At 36.3% G+C, this 21,348-nt stretch overlaps 1 protein-coding gene across 3 annotated transcripts in view; it reads right to left on the bottom strand.

Moving 5' to 3' along the window:
* Window positions 1–21,348, bottom strand: part of SMARCAD1 (SWI/SNF-related, matrix-associated actin-dependent regulator of chromatin, subfamily a, containing DEAD/H box 1) — a 91,155-nt gene that overhangs the window by 22,923 nt on the left and 46,884 nt on the right. For 2 of the 3 annotated variants that reach the window (XM_055587665.1, XM_055587666.1), the window contains exons 6-9: window positions 19,692–19,795; window positions 10,086–10,187; window positions 9,022–9,103; window positions 7,347–7,738 (exon numbers count right to left, since the gene is read on the bottom strand). In XM_055587665.1, the coding sequence (XP_055443640.1) occupies window positions 7,347–7,738; window positions 9,022–9,103; window positions 10,086–10,187; window positions 19,692–19,795 (680 nt within the window). The remainder of the gene's footprint in view (window positions 1–7,346; window positions 7,739–9,021; window positions 9,104–10,085; window positions 10,188–19,691; window positions 19,796–21,348) is intronic. The other variant, XM_055587667.1, reaches the window with a different exon arrangement.

The raw sequence follows: 21,348 nt of genomic DNA, 5'->3' as shown, positions 1-21,348 counted from the left end.
ATATTTTTTCAAGTTGTAACAAGAATTTCATTAACAACTCTAAATAATCCCTGTTATCACAATATTTCTAAGTTCACAGAAAAGCTCAAGCAATAGAAATTTAGTAGAGGATATGCTGAGAAAATTTCATAAATAATAGTTTATATTAATACATTTTTTATATCTTAGTTGGTAAGAAATGAAATTTTTAATCTGTCCCAAAGCCATATTATTACTGTACTGCAGGAATAAAAAACATAACAAAACAAAGATGCAGCATGCCAAAAAACAGCACTGTGAAATACGAAGTCATTTGCACACTACTTTATATTTTCACAAGGACAACATACATTCATAATCACAATGTAACCTTCCATTTGGTACTTTCAGGGAAAAGATTTACATATAAAGAATGGGATATGTAGGAATCAATGCCTTGAAGATTTTAAGGAGGTTCTACTAGAACTTTTAATTACAGTATTTTTATTTTTAAATGGAACCCAAAAAAACAATCTCATGTTTATTATGGGGTATGTGTTTGTGATATGTATGTGTGAGAGAACCAACAAGAGTAGCCAGAAAAAAAAAAAGGAACATACAGTGTGTGCTTTTTATGTGGCAGAGACTGCTAAGTAAGACTCATTAAGTCCCCAAAACAACTGCAAGATCAGTCCACCAGTTCCGGATGAATAAATCAAGGCTCAATTCCCAAGGTTACAAAGCAGGATAAAGACTCCAGTCTATGCTCTTTTCACTAAAAACTAGTAACTCCCCAAATAAAACAAAATAAAACTGTGAAAGTCAAAAAGCAAAAACCCTTTTTTTCTGCAAATAACTGCCATTTATTGTGCGTTTTATTTTTAAATAAACTAACAATTTCATTTATCACTACCCTGGCTGGTAAACATACCTGGTATACAGACATATTCCCTGTCTCATGTGGTTTACAGTCATTGGGAAAGACACACAACATACAATTTTAAGTGTTAACAACTGGTATTACAAGTTGTTGTTCAGTCGCTAAGTCGTGTCTGACTCTCACAAGGAAAAAAAAACAAAAGTTCACGCGTATAATATAATCGAGGAAGTCCTTTCAGAGTAATAAGGCCAGAAATCGTAAAGAACAGTTTTGACTCAAAAAAGATCAATTTAATATGTCAGAACCTAGAGAAGTAAGATATAAACATAAACAAACAACTAACCAAACATTACCACTTCCTGATGCAAGAACACATCACCAACCATTTAATAGTACTGGTGGGAACATCTAATTCTAATTTTGTTACTTCTAATTCCACAGAAAATATGACCAGAAAAGCCCAGACTGGGAAGCTATAGAACAAATGATCCAGTTTCTTCACCAAAGATTACAGGAAGGGTTGGGGCAGGAGGGAGGGAGAGAGGCACAGGAAGGTGGGGGGAGATGGGGAATGGAGGAGCAGCGGGGAGGACAGATGAAACAAGATTCAAGCGGGTAATGAAGCTGGCGATGAGTACACAAAGGTTTGCTACACTATTCTAATTTTTATGTCTGATATTCTTGTAGGGGCAATGAGGGGTATGCAAAACGCAACTCATTTCACAATGCTGTTTAACAGTCTGATTGAGACTTAGTGAACTTGACATTTTGGATATTTTTGAAGTCAAAGTTTCAAAACTTAACTCGCTAAGCTTCTCACACTCTTTACTCCTCTTTCCATACAAGACAACCAACATTAGAGATGATCCAAATTATTGCTGTTAGTTTAGAATTTAGATCTAAGTAGTGATACATTGTCAATGAATGTACTAAGTAGTGATACACTGTCAATGAATGTAAGACATCAGTTTCATTTCTCATCAGAAAGAGAAAAAAGTTTTACCGTTTGATAAATTTGCTAATATTAGCTTTAGTAATAAGTAATAGTAAACACAAAACATCTTTCTCATGTAAATGATGACTCTAGGGAGCAGTTCAGATCTGGTAGAGTGGTTCCAAAAACCAAAACTTCTACTTTGTCGCTTCAATATTCTCAGCATGTGGTTCCCAACATCACACCAACAGGAAGAAGAGATCCTTAAAGGACTCTTTCAAAAATCACAGTATACTTCTGTTATATCTCACTGGACAGGAATTTGTCAAATTACCAAAGGGAGGCTAAAAAAAGTAGTCTTAAATATACTGTCGGTAATGTCACCAGTCATAAAGCTGTTTTAAAGCACAGAGTGGGTTAAAAAGACAGAAAAATGATTTGATCCAAAAAAGTTTGACTCAGTATGTCTAGAAATGACACTGACAGATGAGTAGAAAACTACAATGGTTTCTTAACATTTCACTAATAATATATTGTGGGTATCAGCAGCAAATGTTTTTCAAGAGACAGACAACTGAACAGGCACTTACTTTACAATCCTTAGACTGCTCCACTGGTCAGTACCATAATTACAGCCCATTTACAGATGAAGAAATAGAGGAACAGGGAGAGAACTTGCTTAAAGTCATGTAAGTTGCTAGAAAATGTCAGAACTGGGATTTAAAACGAGGTCATTTATCTCTACTCTATTATTCAATCACTTCCTAGTAGGTATTTATAAAACCAAGGGACTAAATAAAGAGGCATGAAACACGAAGAGAGAAAAACAAGTTTCCTCAGGATGTCAGGGAAATCAGACCCCAATGTCACAACTGATCATTTGACCTATAAACAACCAGTCCAAACCAGAGCAGGTCTTAAGACTCCAGAAGACTTTTTCAAGAAGATGAAACTGATAAAATATCTGAAGTGTTTAATAACTGAGGGCAAATTTAGACAACTAGGGAAGAGTCTAGAATTGAAGTAACAAGTATATATACAAAACTAAGAAAAGAGAAAAATCAAGACAGCTAATAATTAGGGAAAACAAAATGCTAAGCAAGGGGAAAAAAGCAATCGGTATTGTATATCACAAGGTTCAGTTATGAAAGGTATCTGCATAGTTAACAAAGTAGATACTAAAAAAAAGATTTTCAAAATTATCACGTTATTAACATATTGCTGGGCCTGGGAAATGGGCATGTGAGACAGACGGTGAGAAGAGAGCTAATCCTACCACAATACTATAATGTCTTGTGTCACGTCAACAAATAAGCCCTGCAACTGAAAAATTTGGAAAAGCATTATGTTTATATTACCTAGAGATATAAAAGCAATAAGAATCAGACAAGATGTGGAAGCAATTATTTGCAGTACAAAAAATGGGCTAGGAAGCGGATGGATATGGATTTTCAGGGAAAACAAGGCTATAGAATTATTTAACCTGTTTATCTAAATATATGCATAAATAATAACATTAAAAAATCCAACATTTAATTTCAAAATGTTTTCATCAAGTGTGTGTGGAGGCAGGGGAAATGGGCATCTCCCCTTAAGAAAAGGTGTAAGAAAACTACTGCTATGTCACTGCTCTGAAGACAAAAAGCATTTAACAATCCTGTAAGTTACTTAGCTTCACTAAAACAAGATTTAAGAAATATAAAGTACTCTGTAAAAGCAGGATCTACTAAGAAATCTAAAGTTATTGATAAGCATAAAAATATGACCCTAATTACATAATGTGAAATATACAAACATACACATAAACAGATGGATACTCAATAAATCTTAAGTGGCGACTATCTTTGGTAGAATTTTGGCTAAACTTGACTTTCTTTTTTCTTCTTGCATGTAGTTTCAACTTTAGACAAAACAAATTCTTTTTAAAAAATGATAAAGCTATTTCTTTCAGGGGGAAAGAAAAGGTAATTGATACTAACTGGATAATTTCATGAAAAAAGAACATCAACATGGCCCTGATTACCATCTCTTTGATTAAAAAGTATTACTTTAAGGCCTTCAATGTTTTTAAAATAGTCACAAACTGAAGTACCTGTCTCCTGCCACCATGTGTCGCTCTTACAGCACAAGTAACTGAATTTCTATAGGAAGGGGAAAATAGTTTAAAAGCAGACTTAATTCCCCACCTAAATAAAAAGTGGGACAGCAGCTTACAAAGTACTCAAATGCACATGTAATTTCAAAATAAATATTTATCAAACGTACAAAAGTGAAAACAAAGCCTGAATACAGCAATCTTCTTCATTTTATTGAAGCCACCCTATCAGGAAGCCGTACACATTACAATGCATCAGGTGACAAATTCAGAGACATTTTACAATAACTACCAGGAAATCAAAGCAGAAGAAAACTTGCAGTGTAAGTTACTAGAGGATGGGAGCAGCACAACAGGAGCTTAGTGTTTCCACGTGACTAAACCTTGTTTGCTTGGTTAACAATCAAAGAAAACTGCATTTATACTGATCTAAATGTTATGGAAGTAAATGTGTTTTAGGTTGAGTTATTTACATAGAGTTAGCTACTCATGAATCTTCAATTGACCAGTATACACTACTGTTCTGATTAAAGTATAAAGGTGCAACATATAAGATTATCATAGACATAATAGTAGCTCCACCTTACTTTGCACTAAGCTAAATAAAAATTCAGTAAGTGGTGGATCAACTGGTGCCATCAAATTGTGAAATCTGGCAATAAAAACCCCAATTTTACCACATTAACAGTACATGTTTTTAAACTAATAACATTTTGGCTGGCTATATTTCCAAAGTCTACATGATTTAACAATGTGGCTTCTCACCATAAGCACATACTTTACTGCTATTAAGCAGAAAAATAAGAGAAATGGAAAAATTATGAGGAAAATTTGACAATCTTTAGATTTTTATTTTTAAAAAGGATATAAAGCTGCAAACATAAACACCCTCACATAATGCACTTATTTTGTTAAAGAGGGATGGTATGGGGAGGGAGGAGGGAGGAGGGTTCAGGATGGGGAACACATGTATACCTGTGGCGGATTCTTTTCAATAAAAAAAAAAAAAAAGAAATTAAAGACCAATATTAAAAAAATAAACAACTGATTACATTTAACCCATCAACATTATGGAGACTGTCATCTGGGTAAAAATCATAATTAAAATATATGTGTATACTTGATTTATTGGCTGTTTGCACTGTAATGAAATAGCTAATGAGTTATTAAAGTTCTGCCAAATTCTCCAATCCTTAAGACTAAAATAAGCTTCAACAATAATGTCTAGTTTACTAGACATTTGTATACTGCTCTTAATATACATAATGCCTTGTAATTTTCACTTAAGTATGACTGAGGGACATGATTAAAATTTCAACTAATTCTCACAGGAATTTCTAAAAATAGTTATGAAAACAAAGGTAAATGCTATTTATTTTGTTTCTTTTTGAAGTAGCTCACAGGTGTGTTAGCAAGCCTCTTTGATTAATAGGGAAGGAGTAAATTATAACATATGCTTTTTTTTTTTTTTTTTACCAAAATGTACATAATATTGACTTTCCTTTAATAACTTTTAAGACATTAAATTGCTCTTTAAACTAGTCTCATTCAAAATTCTAAAGTAACTGAAAGGAGAAGTTTAAAGTCCTAAACAAATTAAAACATAAAGCTCATACACAATGACTTGCTAATTTTAACTGTTCATTTCCCAAAAGTTACATTTACTAAATTTTACTAACATTTACTAACTTTTACATTTGCTAACTTTTCCCAAAAGTTACATTTTTTTTTTTTTTTTTTACTAAAGCACTGTATATGCTAAACTCAAGTGGCCAAGTTTGCTTTTTGACTGCTATATAAAATAATCAACATTAATATGAATGGCTAGTGAAAACAGTCTCTGTATTCAACTTTAAGAAAGAGGGCAAGATGCTTTAGGAGGTTTAAGTAGATAATCTCTAAATTCATGTCAAGACTAATTTAAACTATGCCAATTAATTAGTAGGGGAAATACGCTTTCTGCATGCTAAGTTGCTGAATATTTTTCAAAGCATCTGGGACATATCACTCTGGTATAATTTCCTTTTACTGTAAGATATGTGGGCAAGTGGTTACAGTGACTAAACACACTGGCGCAGATAACTGCATTCCTTATTAAATAAATCAGAATCCCAACAAGCCTGAGCAACCCAGCTCTGCAACAACACAGGAGACCATTCAAGATTAAAAGAAAGAAGAAAAGGAAGAAAAGAAGAACAAGAAAGCCCTTCAGCAAATACTTTACCAAATAAATCACTTAGGCAAAGCCAAACAAGTTTTGAAAGGGCCTGCTTTGACAGATGTTCTCCGTAAAAGCAAAAGCTTTAGGCAAAATGAATGTCTTTATTTATTTATTTTCAAAGCCACAGAATACTAGTAATGTTGTTTCTTTATTTTTCAAATATTTTAATTTTTTAAAAAATGCTATTTACAGCCACTGTTCAGGGACCTTTCCTCACTGCCACTTCAAGATACTCGTCAAGGGAACTTAGATTCACACAGATTTGACCAAGTACAAAATTAATCACAAAGCAACTTTACTCCCTAAGTTAGAGAATAAAACTGAAAACTTTATAAAGCACCAAGAGTTACTTCATATTCTAAAGCTATAAAAAAATCATCTATATTGCTTTCACAGCAGGGCTTGTTTAGAATTCATGCTCGAAAAGCCGATATTTTCATAAAAGATAAAGGAAAATTTTAAAGACAAGAGTTCTTTTTTCTGTATGAATAAGATTTGCTGACTGTTGACATTTATAAAACTCAAAATACAGGTATTTTAGATATAACTTGTTTACAGTAAATAAAATTCCAGAGAATGATCATGCAAAGTGTACTTACCAATGCTTATGCCTTCCCTTCACCTAACGCTTGAATTCTAGGCTTCCACACACTTTTCTATCTTTCCACTTAAAAACGCTGCAGCCTGCTACACTCCATAAAATGGCCGCGTTGTTTAACCAAGAAAAGCATGTTAGAGATTGAGCTGTCACTTTTAAAAGAAAAAGAAAATAAACAACTGCTTCTTTTGTGGTGAAGCATAAAACACTTAGGCTGGCATTTTGAATCATGGAGCTCCCCTGGATGTTGCTATTGCTCTTCAAGTAGTTGTTGTAAAATTTCTGCCACATTCTTGCTTTCTGCATGGTGTCTCAGCAGTAACAGATCAGAACAGGCTAGCAAACAACTCCTTCCTTAATGGTAAGCTCTAATTTCTTCTTCTGCAGTGAAATGAACCAAGTTTCTATGCAAAAAAATGAGTGACAGTATACCCAGCCAATCAGCTTGGGGTTTTCCAGGAAAATCACCCCCTAATTCATTCAAAATTAGGTCATATGACACTATTTGAAATACTATTGGCTTAGAATGATAAGTAATGTTTGCCTCTACACAGGATAAGGCCACCCATCTATGCTTCCCTAGGCTGAAGACACCTTGACTATGAACGGTACAGTGAAAACACACACACTCAAACACGGGGGGAAAAAATGTAGCCTTACCAGAGCTTCCCAACTATTAAAGGGCCGGAGTTCTGTTATCTTCTGAGCCTTTTTCTGAGAACACTGAGGAATCAAAGTAAGTTCAGCGATTGAAGCATCTTGAAGGAAGTGAAGGATTTTACCTTTATAGCCATCCTCCATCACTTCTTCACCACTACTATAGTCCTCGTCTAGCGAACTACCCACATCAGAACCTGAATCGTATTCAGAGTCTTCAATAACTCTTTTAGGATTAAATACATTTTTTTTACGTTTCTTGTTAAAACCATTTTGTGGTTTCATGGAACATTTCTGTTTCAGTTTTGTTTTAGCTGCATTTTTAGGACAATTTTGACTTCTTGAAGAAACCTCTTTTCCATTTGGAAACTCACTCGGTGAAGCATATTGCATATCTGAGTACAAAGAAAGACAAAAATAACTATATTAGAAAGATATAAATTAAATATAAAGATATAAGACTTTAAGATTTCATATAAGAAAAATATTTAAAACAGTATTCGTGTTTTTCAATACAGAATTCAATTACAATTTATTGTTACATCTTGATTTGCCTTAAAGAGAAATAATGAAGCAGAATATGAAATTATACAATGAATATAAATATTAGTTTCAAAAACAGGTGATAACTTCTTTCTTAAAATGAATTAAATATAAATCCTCATTTTCTATCAAAGATCCTGAGAATGTAAATGGCAGCTGCGTATACATAAGACACCCATGACGGTATTTAGCAGCCCCATCCCCAGGCCAAAACTGATGGGTATTAGAAAAACAATGCTCATCCTAAATTAAAACTATCCATTTTATAATTAATTTTCCCATCACCCATCTCCACTATTCTAGGTTCATCTTTACTAAAAGTCATTTACATATATTATTAAAAAGCACCACTACTTTATCACTGATTAATGTATTATATTCCATGGATTTCTAAGATGTTTGTGATTGAAGGTACATTTATTTTACATACTAGTAAGAAATATGAACAATCTATAATCATTGTTTTATTATCCAGAATGCTTTACTTATTCAAAGAGCTTTGAGACTTGCAAATTTTCATACATTCATTTTTGTACATGTATTAAAAAATAAGAAAAATAAATTGTATTTCTTCACATTCGTAATCCTTCTCTTCTGAATCTTATTTCAGACTCAGAACTGATGATATTGGTGGCTTTCTTTTCTCCACACAATACCATTCTCTGTGCCATCAAGAGCACTTGTTGTACAGCATTACCTAAAATAATTCATTAATAAAACCTACAGCCATTGTGTTGGGATTTTAAAAAACTGGCTTTGTAATTAAGAAGAGCGAGTCTACTTGATTCCTACTTAAGAATGTTACTAAACATGTGTGGTTCAACTTCTCCCCACTATTTCTCTACCCTTAAGTTCCTAAAGTTAAAAACATTCCACTATGGGATCAGTGACTTTCTTCCATGCCAGCGACACTTGCCTTGTAGGTTTCTGATACTGATGCTTTAGATATTCATGTAGTGTAGGTGAGGACATCTATCTTACAATGATTACAAGGAATACAGGGAACTGGTTTCTAATATCTCTTGCAAGCCCATTCTCTGGTTATTAACTAATAGGTTTACTATTTTCTTACATACTACAATATAATATATTGGGAAGTAGGAATTTTCTATAATAATATAGAACAGATAATTACCTTGGTCTTCTGCAAATACTTTTAAAGATTCTAAAGCCTCTGTGTACATCCATTCATGTTCCTTGAGTACTTCCCTTAATTCCTAGAAATAAGTCATTGATCTTTTTATTAAAAATCTAGAATTAATGACTTGTTGAAAAGAAAAGTTTTATACTTTAAAAAATAAATCACTTAAAAACTTAGAAGAATTCATAGCTGATGATTTCACACTTGCTTTTATGTTGCTCTTTACAAATTCTTTCTGTATATACAGCTTTACTTCCATAAATATACAACAGTTTTTCTTCAAAGGGAAGGTAGCTTGACAGTTTTTGTATTTCTACTCTTGCTATGGAGTACTCTGAACACCAGAACATCAAAAAATGTTTGCTCAGTTAAACTTCAACTTGCAGTTAAGCTTTTTCATAAACTGATAACTTCAAAATGTAATTTGAACATATGTAAAGAACCAGTATAGCAACAAGACTTTGCCTTTAGTTCATCAGAATTTAGCAGATGTGCGTATACCTGAATAAATCAATGCAAGTATAAATGTATTCCCAATGTGAAACAAATAATGTGTTTCCAAGTACAATATGATAAAACAGAGGCTCTTTTAGTAATGGCATGCTTGGCATGGGTCTTTACTGACTCTGAAAGTATTTTTACTACCTAGCAAATAAACCAAAGATTATGGAATATCAAGGCACTAAAGTGGATTATTACACTTTAAAATTCTTTACGAAAAATCAAAGGTTGAGAATATGAAGAAAACTAAAAGAAGTTACTTGGGATTATAGATGACTTTGCATTTTATATATGAGTTGACAACTATTACTACAGTTATATTTGTTATGCTTACACAATGTTATCATTATAATGTTGATATTATAGTATCAAATAAGGCAAATAACCAAGGTAAACAAGTTATACAAATATGTTTTATAATATTGATAAATAAGAGTTAAATTACATATAATTAGAAAAATGCAAAATCACTCTAAGCTTTTCATGCAGTTGACCTCAAAGACTATTTTGTAGACAAACAGCACACACTGATTAAATACCTATATATGAGTACTCACCTCTTTATCAAAATTGGGAAATTCCTTTTGCAATTTCAATACAATACTTTCCTGCTTTTCCCAGTTAGTGCTAGATTCTGCAGATTCATTTGACTCTTCTCCCTAATGGGGACAAAAGAAAAGAGAACCAATTTAAGAGATCATCAGGAAAAACAGTCTTAAGACAGTCACGTTTGTATTTGACTTGATTTGAAAGCTTTCACATTCCATCAAGAATTCAAAAATGCTTTTTTTTTTGTTCATGTGAAAGTTTTATACTTTAAAAAATAAATCACTTAAAAACTTAAAAGAATTCATAGCTGATGATTTCACACTTGCTTTTATGTTGCTCTTTACAAATTCTTTCTGTATATACAGTTTGAAATCATGTGAAAGTTGACAAATTTACATCTTAAGAATAAAAATATTACTGGTTTAAGATCACTCAAAGACCCTGACTACATATCCAGTAACTCATACTTCACTCATATTGATACAATGCTCAAAATGAGAGGTATTTGGTAAAACAACTAGAATGATACTAAAACTAACTTGAAATACTTCAGGTATAAATATTAACTGCCGAGTCACAACATAAAAGCGACACAGTAACAAAGAAACTTGTATGCAACTAAATAATATATAAATTAAACATTAATTTGGGAGTAACTGGCTACTCATACACTATCTCTTTCCTCTGTCACTTAACTTCAGTTGAAGAAACTGGTTCCACATTTAAACGAAAAAAAAAAACCCAAGATCTCTTGGGTTCACATATAGGAGAAATCTTGTATTTTAGTCAATCTAAAAGCATCTATTTACGTTGCTAAGAACTGTACCACATGCTGTACACACAAGAGAGAAAAAAGTAGTTTCATGCTTTCTCTTCTACCTCCTTTCTTGTCCAACAACAGTGCTTTTTTCTTTTATTACCTAAGAGAGAAATATCTAAATTGTGAGCAATACCTCCCTCACAAACAGGAATAAGAGGAAGTTCCACTAGATAGAGATATAAAATGCTAGGGAAGTTAGGAATAGGAAGAAGAAAACTTGACATGTTTTTTGTAATAGTAATTGGCCTGTTTGGGCTGGAACACTGAGACTAAGAAAAAGGCTATAAGGTTGAAAAATTAAACCAGAGCTAATACTGTTTAAGGCCTAGAATGCCAAACTGAGGTCAGTCTTCATTCAGAAAGCAATGAGATTTTTGAGAAGGGGAATAATGAAACACTAATATTTGGAGAAAGCACTGAAAAGCTATCAAAAATTCATACTGCCATCCTTGCTTTACAGATGAAGACACTGAACCTCCAAGAACAATCCTTTTAAAGATCACAGATGGACAATGACCAGCTGAGGTACAAACAGAAACTTAGGTGTTTAGATCAGTGTTTTTCCATTACCAAGTACTCTTGCCTGGAAAATCTCATGGACGGAGGAGCCTGGTAGGCTGCAGTCCATGAGGTCGCAAAGAGTTGGACACGACTGAGCAACTTTACTTTGACTTTCACTTTCATGCATTGGAGAAGGAAATGGCAACCCACTCCAGTGTTCTTGCCTGGAGAATCCCAGGGATGGGGGAGCCTGGTGGGCTGCCATCTATGGGGTCGCACAGAGTTGGACTCGACTGAAGTGACTTAGCAGCAGCAGCAGCAGCAGCAAGTGTTTCCTAAACTTTAGTTATTCCCACAGAACATTCATGATTTTAAATAAGCCAAATGTCATCAAAGGATGAAGGATAAACAAATCGTAATATGCATATAAAACAGAATATAACTCTGTCCTAAAAAAAGGGAGGGGGGAAATAAAGTACTTATACATGCTACAACATGGATGAACCTCAAAAATATTAACCTAAGTAAAAGAAGCTAGACACAAAAGGTCACATATGATTACATTTATATGAAATCCTACGACAAAAAGCCAACTGGTGGTGCCAGAGGCTAGGGGGAGAAGAGAATGGGGAGAAACTGCTTAAGATATGCAGCATGATATTACTGGGTGATAAAATATTTTGGAACTAGATAGAACTTATATTTGCAAAACATGGGGAATGTACTAAATGCCACTGAATTAATGGTTAATTTTATGCTATGTGAATCTCATCTAAAGAAAAAAGTTATTTGGAAAATAGTAACCAGTCCATCCTAGAGGAAATCAGTCCTGAATATTCATTGGAAGGACTGATGCTGAAGCTGAAACTCCCAATACTTTGGCCACCTGATGCAAAGAACTGACTCATCTGAAAAGACTGGAATGATTGAAGGCAGGAGGAGAAGGGGACAATGGAGGATGAGATGGTTGGATGGCATCACCAACTCAATGGACATGAGTTTCAAATAAGCTCCGGGACTTGGTGATGGACAGGGAACCCTGGCATAGAGCAGTCCATGAGGTGGCAAAGAGCCGGACATGACTGAGGGACTGAACTAAACTATCTTTTGGGAATTAAATATATTAAAGCACATATTAAACATTCAGCAGGTTGTGTGCCTATCATTTGCTCTTTGATCTTGGACCCCACACTTCTGTCAGCTCTGCTAATCCCTGATGACTGAAAATACCTATGTAGTTCAGTGGTTATTCTGGAGCTTCACAGAAGCCAGGTGATACATGAACTCTGGGCTCAAATCATATCAGTGGGCCCAAGAGTTAAGAATCAATCCTGCAGTTACACTTCTAGTTCCAGAATGTAGAGTCGGAACTGACATATTTGGCACTGGCAGAAATTCCACATCAGCTCCTTGACCCATGGAGTAAGGGCCATAGCAGTATAAAATACTAAATCTAAGGCCCTAGAACTGTCCCTCTGACAAAGTAGCAACACCATATTACTGAAGGAATTGCAGAGATTGGCACCACCATCCCAGATCCCAATGTAATGTGCCTCCTTGGCCTATACGAAAGCGAAATGAGCCTTAGAGAATTATTTTAGACTATCATACGCAAACAACAGGTGATGACCCCACATGCAGCTGCTATACCAGATGTATTTTTACTGGAGAAAATCAATGTAACTACACATTAGTCTAGCAGTGATTAAGGAAGACAAGAAGAAGCTATTTTCACCTGGGCAGGGTAAGTGATGAATACACCTTCCTGCTTTCAGGGCTATAACTCTCAACTCTCTTTCAAAAAATACTACCCAAGGACTTTGATAGTTTTGCACAGTCCACAGTGTATCACTTTGGTCCTTTACACTGAAGACATCACGTAAGTTGGACTTAACAAGCAGGAAGTAGTGGTTGTTTTTAGATGGCCTTAGTAAGATATATGGAGAAGGCAATGGCACCCCACTCCAGTACTCTTGCCTGGGAAATCACAAGGACGGAGGAGCCTGGTAGGCTGCAGTCCATGGGGTTGCTAAGGGTCAGACACGACTGAGCAACTCACTTTCACTTTTCACTTTCATGCACTGGAGAAAGAAATGGCAACCCACTTCAGTGTTCTTGCCTGGAGAATCCCAGGGACGGGGGAGCCTGGTGGGCTGCCGTCTTTGGGGTCGCACAGAGTTGGACACGACTGAAGTGACTTAGCAGCAGCAGTAAGATATATGCATGCTAGAGTGGAAAATATGCTGAATGCTTAGTCTCTCAGTTATGTCTGACTCTTTGCAACTCCATAGACTACAGCCTGTCCAGGCTCCTCTGAATTTTTCAGGCAAGAATAGTGAGCAGGTTGTAAAGTCCTACTCCAGGGGATCTTCCCAACCCAGGTACTGAACCATGTCTCTTGCGTCTCCCAGAATTGGTAGGTGGATTTGTTACCACTGCGCCACCTGGGAAGCCTACCACCCTCAAATTCTGAGGTCCCCCACTTTCATTAATTATATGGGTGTTCAACATGAAGCATGCTGCAAATTTCACTCTGAAAAGAAAAAACAAAAGACAAATGAATGGTTGGACATTGCTGCCTCTGAGAAAGAGGTACAACACTTTAGTCAGCCTCTTGGGATGCTGGAGGCAAGGTACACTTCAGTTCAGTGTATGCTGCTCTGTTAGGAATGGGGCCTAGATTAAGAGAAGGCTCTGGAGTAGGTTCAGGATGCAATTGCCACTTGGGTTTTGCGACCAGCGAGTAGATGCAATGCTTATCAGAAAATCTGTGGCTCATGAGGATGTTGCATAAAGTATCTGGCAATCCCCAACAGGAAAATCACAGCAGAGACCCATATGGCTTCAAAGAAAGGTCATGTCCTCTTCTGCTGACAACTATAGGCTGTTCCACTATAACACGACACATCCATTTGCAGAAATTATTGCACCATGCAAAATCATGAAAATAAAAAGCCACTGGGCTGAGGAAAATTGTGTTAGAGGTATCACATTCAAGAACTTCATTCAGTTCAGTTCAGTTGTTCAGTCATGTCCGATTCTTTGAGACTCCATGAATCGCAGCACGTCAGGCCTCCCTGAACATCATCAACTCCCGGAGTTCACTCAGACTCACGTCCATCGAGTCAGTGATGCCATCCAACCATCTCAGCCTCTGTCGTCCCCTTCCCCTCCTGCACCCAATCCCTCCCAGCATCAGAGTTTTTTCCAATGAGTCAACTCTTCGCATGAGGTGGCCAAAGTACTGGAGTTTGAGCTTTAGCATCATTCCTTCCAAAGAAATCCCAGGGCTGATCTCCTTCAGAATGGACTGGTTGGATCTCCTTGCAGTCCAAGGGACTCTCAAGAGTCTTCTCCAACACCACAGTTCAAAAGCATCAATTCTTTGGCTCTCACCCTTCTTCACAGTCCAACTCTCACATCCATACATGACCACAGGAAAAACCATAGCCTTGACTAGACGTACCTTTGTTGGCAAAGTAATGTCTCTGCTTTTGAATATGCTATCTAGGTTGGTCATAACTTTCCTTCTAAGGAGAAAGCGTCTTTTAATTTCATGGCTGCAGTCACCATCTGTAGTGATTTTGGAGCCTCAAAAAATAAAGTCTGACACTGTTTCCACTGTTTCCCCATCTATTTCCCATGAAGTGATGGGACTGGATGCCATGATCTTAGTTTTCTGAATGTTGAGTTTTAAGCCAACTTTTTTACTCTCCTCTTTCACTTTCTTCAAGAGGCTTTTTAGTTCCTCTTCACTTTCTGCCATAAGGGTGGTGTCATCTGCATATCTGAGGTTATTGATATTCCTCCTGGCAATCTTGATTCCAGCCTGGGTTTCTTCCAGTCTGGCATTTCTCATGATGTACTCTGCATGTAAGTTAAATAAGCAGGGTGACAATATACAACCTTGACATACTCCTTTTCCTATATGGAACCAGTCTGTTGTTCCATGTCCAGTTCTAACTGTTGTTTCCTGACCTGCATACAGATTTTGCAAGAGGCAGGTCAGGTGGTCTGGTATTCCCATCTCTTTCAGAATTTTCCACAGTTTATTGTGATCCACACAGTCAAAGGCTTTGGCATAGTCAATAAAGCATAAATAGATATTTTTCTGGAACTCTCTTGCTTTTTCCATGATCCAGCGGATGTTGGCAATTCGATCTCTGGTGCCTCTGCCTTTTCTAAAACCAGCTTGAACATCTGGAAGTTCACGGTATACGTACTGCTGAAGCCTGGCTTGGAGAATTTTGAGCATTACTTTACTAGCGTGTGAGATGAGTGCAACTGTGTGGTAGTTTGAGCTTACTTTGGCATTGCCTTTCTTTGGGATTGGAATGAAAACTGACCTTTTCCAGTCCTGTGGCCACTGCTGAGTTTTCCAAATTTGCTGGCATATTGAGTGCAGCACTTTCACAGCATCATCTTTCAGGATTTGAAAGAGCTCAACTGGAATTCCATCACCTCCACTAGCTTTGTTCATAGTGATGCTTTCTAAGGCCCACTTGACTTCACATTCCAGGATATCTGGCTCTAGGTCAGTGATCACACCATCGTGATTATCTGGGTCGTGAAGATCTTTCTTGTACAGTTCTTCTGTGTATTCTTGACATCTCTTCTTAATATCTTCTGCTTCTGTTAGGTCCATACCATTTCTGTCCTTTATCAAGGCCATCTTTGCATGAAATGTTCCCTTGGTATCTCTAATTTTCTTGAAAAGATCTCTAGTCTTTCCCATTCTGTTGTTTTCCTCTATTACTTTGCATTGATTGCTGAGGAAGGCTCTCATATCTCTTCTTGCTATTCCTTGGAATTCTGCATTCAGATGCTTATATCTTTCCTTTTCTCCTTTGCTTTTCGCCTCTCTTCTTTTCACAGCTATTTGTAAGGCCTCCCCAGACAGCCATTTTGCTTTTTCCATTTCTTTTTCTTGGCAATGGTCTTGATCCCTGCCTCCTGTACAATGTCACAAACCTCATTCCATAATTCTTCAGGCACTCTATCTATCAGATCTAGGCCCTTAAATCTATTTCTCACTTCCACTGTATAATCATAAGGGATTTGATTTAGGTCATACCTGAATGGTCTAGTGGTTTTCCCTACTCTCTTCAATTTAAGTCTGAATTTGGCAATAAGGAGTTCATGGTCTGAGCCACAGTCAGCTCCCGGTCTTGTTTTTGCTGACTGTATAGAGCTTCTCCATCTTTGGCTACAAAGAATATAATCAATCTGATTTTGGTGTTGACCATCTGGTGATGTCCATGTGTAGAGTCTTCTCTTGTGTTGTTGGAAGAGGGTGTTTGCTATGACCGGTGCATTTTCTTGGCAAAACTCTATTAGTCTTTGCCCTGCTTCATTCCATATTCCAAGGCCAAATTTGCCTGTTACTCCAGGTGTTTCTTGACTTCCTACTTCATTAGTGACCCATTAAAAAAATAGAAGGAAATCTTAAAAGAAGGATAGTGCAATTTTACACACTAAATGATTAAGAAATGCATAAATACTCCAATAAATATGAACTCAAGTCTGCTTGGAATGTGAGCATTGGAAGGGCTATAGTTTATGAGTTACTATAAAATAGTAGATGAAGAGTTATTTGAAAATGAGCAGCAATGGAAAGACATGCCTCACTGTCTTTGTGTCATCTCTACTGTATGGCTGAAAATGTAAACATTAAGTTAAAAATAAGCAAATAAATAAAATCAATAAATTTCAGCTACTTTGCTAGCCTCCTGTTCTCATATTAAAAGTGCCTGGAAGGTTGCAGATTCAACTGCATGCCATGCACAACTCTCCTACTATGTTCAGCATTAAAACCAAATTTGTATCTTCACATCAGTACAACTGTTTTCAATAATGTTTAAAACACCAGTTAACAGTGCTAATCTGTCATGGTATAGCTTTTTGAATTTCATTGTCACTGTCCTTAACATCATCTACATCCACATGGTATCAGCAGGAAGTCTTTTGTGGTGAGATAAACAGGTTGGGACCGTAGCTCTTCAATATTCTCATTTTCTTGAGATAAACAGGTTGGGACCCTAGCTCTTCAATATTCTCATTTTCTATCTCCTCAAATCCAATCTGTTTTCCTAAACCAACACTTGTGAATTTAAAACATTTCTCTGAGGGTTCAAGTTCTTCAAAATCACAAGTCACTGTGAAGAAAAATTTTCCACAATACAGAATGCACTCTTTTGTCATCAGTCTAGGCTTCTAAAAATGGTGGCAATGACTACTCCAAAGTTAAGTTTCTCAAAATTCTAAAACCATATTTGCATCCTCACCTTCAATGACATTAATTAGTATCTTAAATGCTCACTTTAAATAGTAAGTCATAAATGCTGCTAACACATTTTTACTAAAAGACTGTATCAGAGAATGGTTTTTGGAGGCAAAAGAAAAAAAAACTGGGGTTGAGTTCAGCTTCTGTAGAGGGACAGGCTTAATGAATTCAAAAATTTTAAAAGCTAAATGTTTTCATTTGGGTCCTGTTTTTGCAATAATTCGCTATAACAGAGAAGAATTAATATATCAATGCAGATTTGGCCGGTCCATCCATTTTTGCTATAGCTAGTCCATGGGGTCTCTAAGAGTTGGATATGACTGAGCGACTTCACTTTCAGTTTTCACTTTCATGCATTAGAGAAGGAAATGGCAACCCACTCCAGTGTTCTTGCCTGGAGAATCCCAGGGATGGGGGAGCCTGGTGGGCTTCCATCTATGGGGTCACACAGAGTCGGACACGACTGAAATGACTTAGCAGCAGCATAGTGAACTCCAAGAGTGACTTGGAACAATTCTTTTTTTTTGGTCTGGGGACGCACCCAGCGGGGGGGACCGACGGGACCGACGCGCCCGCCGCCGCGGGCCGCGAGGGGGAACGGCGTGGGTGGTGCGGCCGCCGGCAGGGTGGCGGGCGGGCGGGGGGAGGAGGGGAGGGCCCCCTCCGGAACCCCCCGGCGCCCGCACGCAGCCGCTGTTGAACAATTCTCTTAAGAGGTTCCATTTGTTAAGTGAAATACTACCACTGGGCTTCCCTGGTGGCTCAGTGTTAAAGAATCTGCCTGCCAGTGCCAGAGATGTGGGTTAGATCCCTCGGTTAGGACGATTACCTGGAGAAGGAAATGGCAACCCAGTCCACTATTCTTGCCTGGGAAATCCCATGGACAGAGGAGCATGGTGGGCTCCAGTCCACAGGGTTGCAAAAGAGTTGACACAACTGGCAACTAAACACCAATAACAAAACTACCACTGGCTTCAGCTTCAAATCTCTATCTGGAGTTGATGCTGAACATGACAATACTGGTACTTTTCAAAGCTTTAAATTCTAAAGTACATTTTCTGCCTTTCAGATTTGAGTCCTTTGATGCACGTGTTCATCAACAGATCTTGTTTCACTGATCTTACCATGTGTCTCAATGCCTAGATGCAACTGGCTTACAGAGCAGTGGTATCACTTACTGAAAATTTAGAATGTGAATTTGTTGATAACACCCCACAAGGCTAACATGCTATTCAACAGACGTAAAAGCAAAGTGAATGCTTTGAATCAGCCATCAATAAATACGATGCTATTTCTTCCATGGCCATTATACACAGGTTTATAAACTAAAATGTGGGCCTACTCTCTTATACTAGTGGTTATTCAAACCTAAAACTCAGAATTTTTACTTCCTACCACGGGAACAATACTTCTATGGAGGGATACAACAGCTATCCCATTAAATTAGGGTGGAGACTAAATCAGGCAAAGAAAGGGGTTACTGTGCTAACTGGGGTGACTGACTTTGATCGTCAAAAAGAAATTGTGCTGTCACGAATGCAGACATGGAAGACTATGTCTAGATTCACTGGGAGGCCTCTTAGTAGATCTATTTCATAAAGTAAAAGTTAATAGAAAACCACAACAAACCAGTTAAAAGCATAACTAATATTATTTTTAGATGAGCAGTTAAATATCAAAGGAGTCACCTATAGGAATTATAAGTAGCTGTCACTGAGGAGTGTGAAATAGTGCTGGTGCTAGTAACAACTGTTTTCTGTAAGCGCTGTACAATTATATGTATATACATACACATTTTACACGATAAAATTTAAAGCATATTTTTCCCAAAAGTTACTTTACTACACCACTAGAATATTTTAAAAATCAGTTTTATAATTCAGAGATAAGCAATTAATACTTCTGTGAGAGAGAAGACTGATTCATTGAGGTGTGTTTTTGTAAATTCAGATTCAACATAGTCTGTGCTTAAGTAGCTAATTTTGATGCTGCAATTCAAATGTAACTCACATGATCCAATCTCTTCTTTTTCATAGATTGATCATCATTAAATTCATCTTCCTCGAATGGCTCTGAAGAAGAAGATAATTTTCTTTTCCTGGGTCCACCACCTTCTAAAACAGACAAGGACATGCAGAGTTCACACTGATATAGTAGAAGAATCATTAATGTAAAAAAAAGGGCAAACTACACTTAATAGACAGTTCTCTTGATATCAGGACAGTATTATTTCTTCTACATATGACATACATTCAATAAATGTTAACTGCATTGAAGGAAAAATAAAGAGATCCTTTTCAGACTTTCAAAAGTAGAAATCACTGTAAGACTATACATATTTCTAAACTATCACATTATTTAATGCTAATGATATATATCCTTGAATTAACAATTATATAGTAGAAAGAAGAGGTTCTCCTCAATGACTGAATGTTCAGTAGTGAAAAAAATTGAGCCCATCAGCTTATCTGAATAGCATCAAATAATTGTCAATAATTAAGTATCTATTATGTGCCAGGCTTTGCAGTGGGCTTTTATAAACTGCTGTTTCATTTACTTTCCACAACAAATCTACCAAGTAAATATATACTCATTTTACCAATTAGGAGGAATTGAGAAACACAGAAATCAAGAGATGAATGCTTTTATCCTAAAAACAAGCGAGTCCAGCACAAGAGAGTGCTGTATGACAGTAACAGGAAATGTGCACACTCTGTCACGACTGATAGAAAAACTCCATCTACGTGATTTGGGAAAGCAATTTACTTATGTTTTACTTTGTATACATTCACATACTTCTTCAGTACCTTCACTTTCAGAGAGCAAATTCCAGAGACATACTGCAATGCTTGTAAGAGTATTTGCTGAAAGCTTACAAAGGTTTAAGATTTCAGTATTAACTGTATCAGTACCCTAACTATGCAGTTAGAAATAAAAGTTGTAGGAATATTCAAAATAAGTACAGACACAACAGCTTTTAAGCTGTAAGCATGAAAATGTCATAATACGGCTATAACCAAATTGAATGCAATCAACATTTCAATGTATAATAATTACATGCTTTAACTATGCATGCTTAAATTTCCCCCCCTTTATTTCATAAAGTAAATGTGCATTCTGCATATACCAACTAATTGCTGGCATCCACTCTATCATCACCCACATATTTGCTGGGGTTAAGTGACTACCATTCAATTCAGTTCAGTCGCTCAGTCATGTCCAATAATTAGGCATATTACTAATAACTACCATTAGTAATATTCTAATATTCAAAGTCTGAAAAGAGTTTCAAACTAGGTGATTACACCATGTCATCTAGATATGTTTAATCCTTTCTTAAAATAAAGAAAAGCATATTTAAAACATAAAAAGTAAAACATGAAACTGCAAAAAGGAAAATATGAACAAAGAACACTAACAGGCAATTCAATAGGGGAAAAAGAAAGAGAAAAGATGATCAACATCATTAATAACTAAAGACAGGGAAAACACAGTATCTTTTTTCCCATCCTAAGATTAAAAGGAGTAGTAAAAGGAAGTCACAGCATACTGTGGGCAGTCACGTTAGAACACTATAAACTGTTATAGCCTATCTGGAAGGCAATCTAAATAATACACCTCAGAATTTTAGATGTGTGTCTTTCAGTTCAATAATTCTTTTTCCAGT

This window comes from Bubalus kerabau, chromosome 7 (genome assembly GCF_029407905.1).
Source record: "Bubalus kerabau isolate K-KA32 ecotype Philippines breed swamp buffalo chromosome 7, PCC_UOA_SB_1v2, whole genome shotgun sequence".
In the NCBI taxonomy this organism is placed as follows: domain Eukaryota; kingdom Metazoa; phylum Chordata; class Mammalia; order Artiodactyla; family Bovidae; genus Bubalus; species Bubalus kerabau.
Note: the sequence above shows the minus strand (reverse complement) of the source record. Positions and strands in the feature narration are given on the sequence as shown.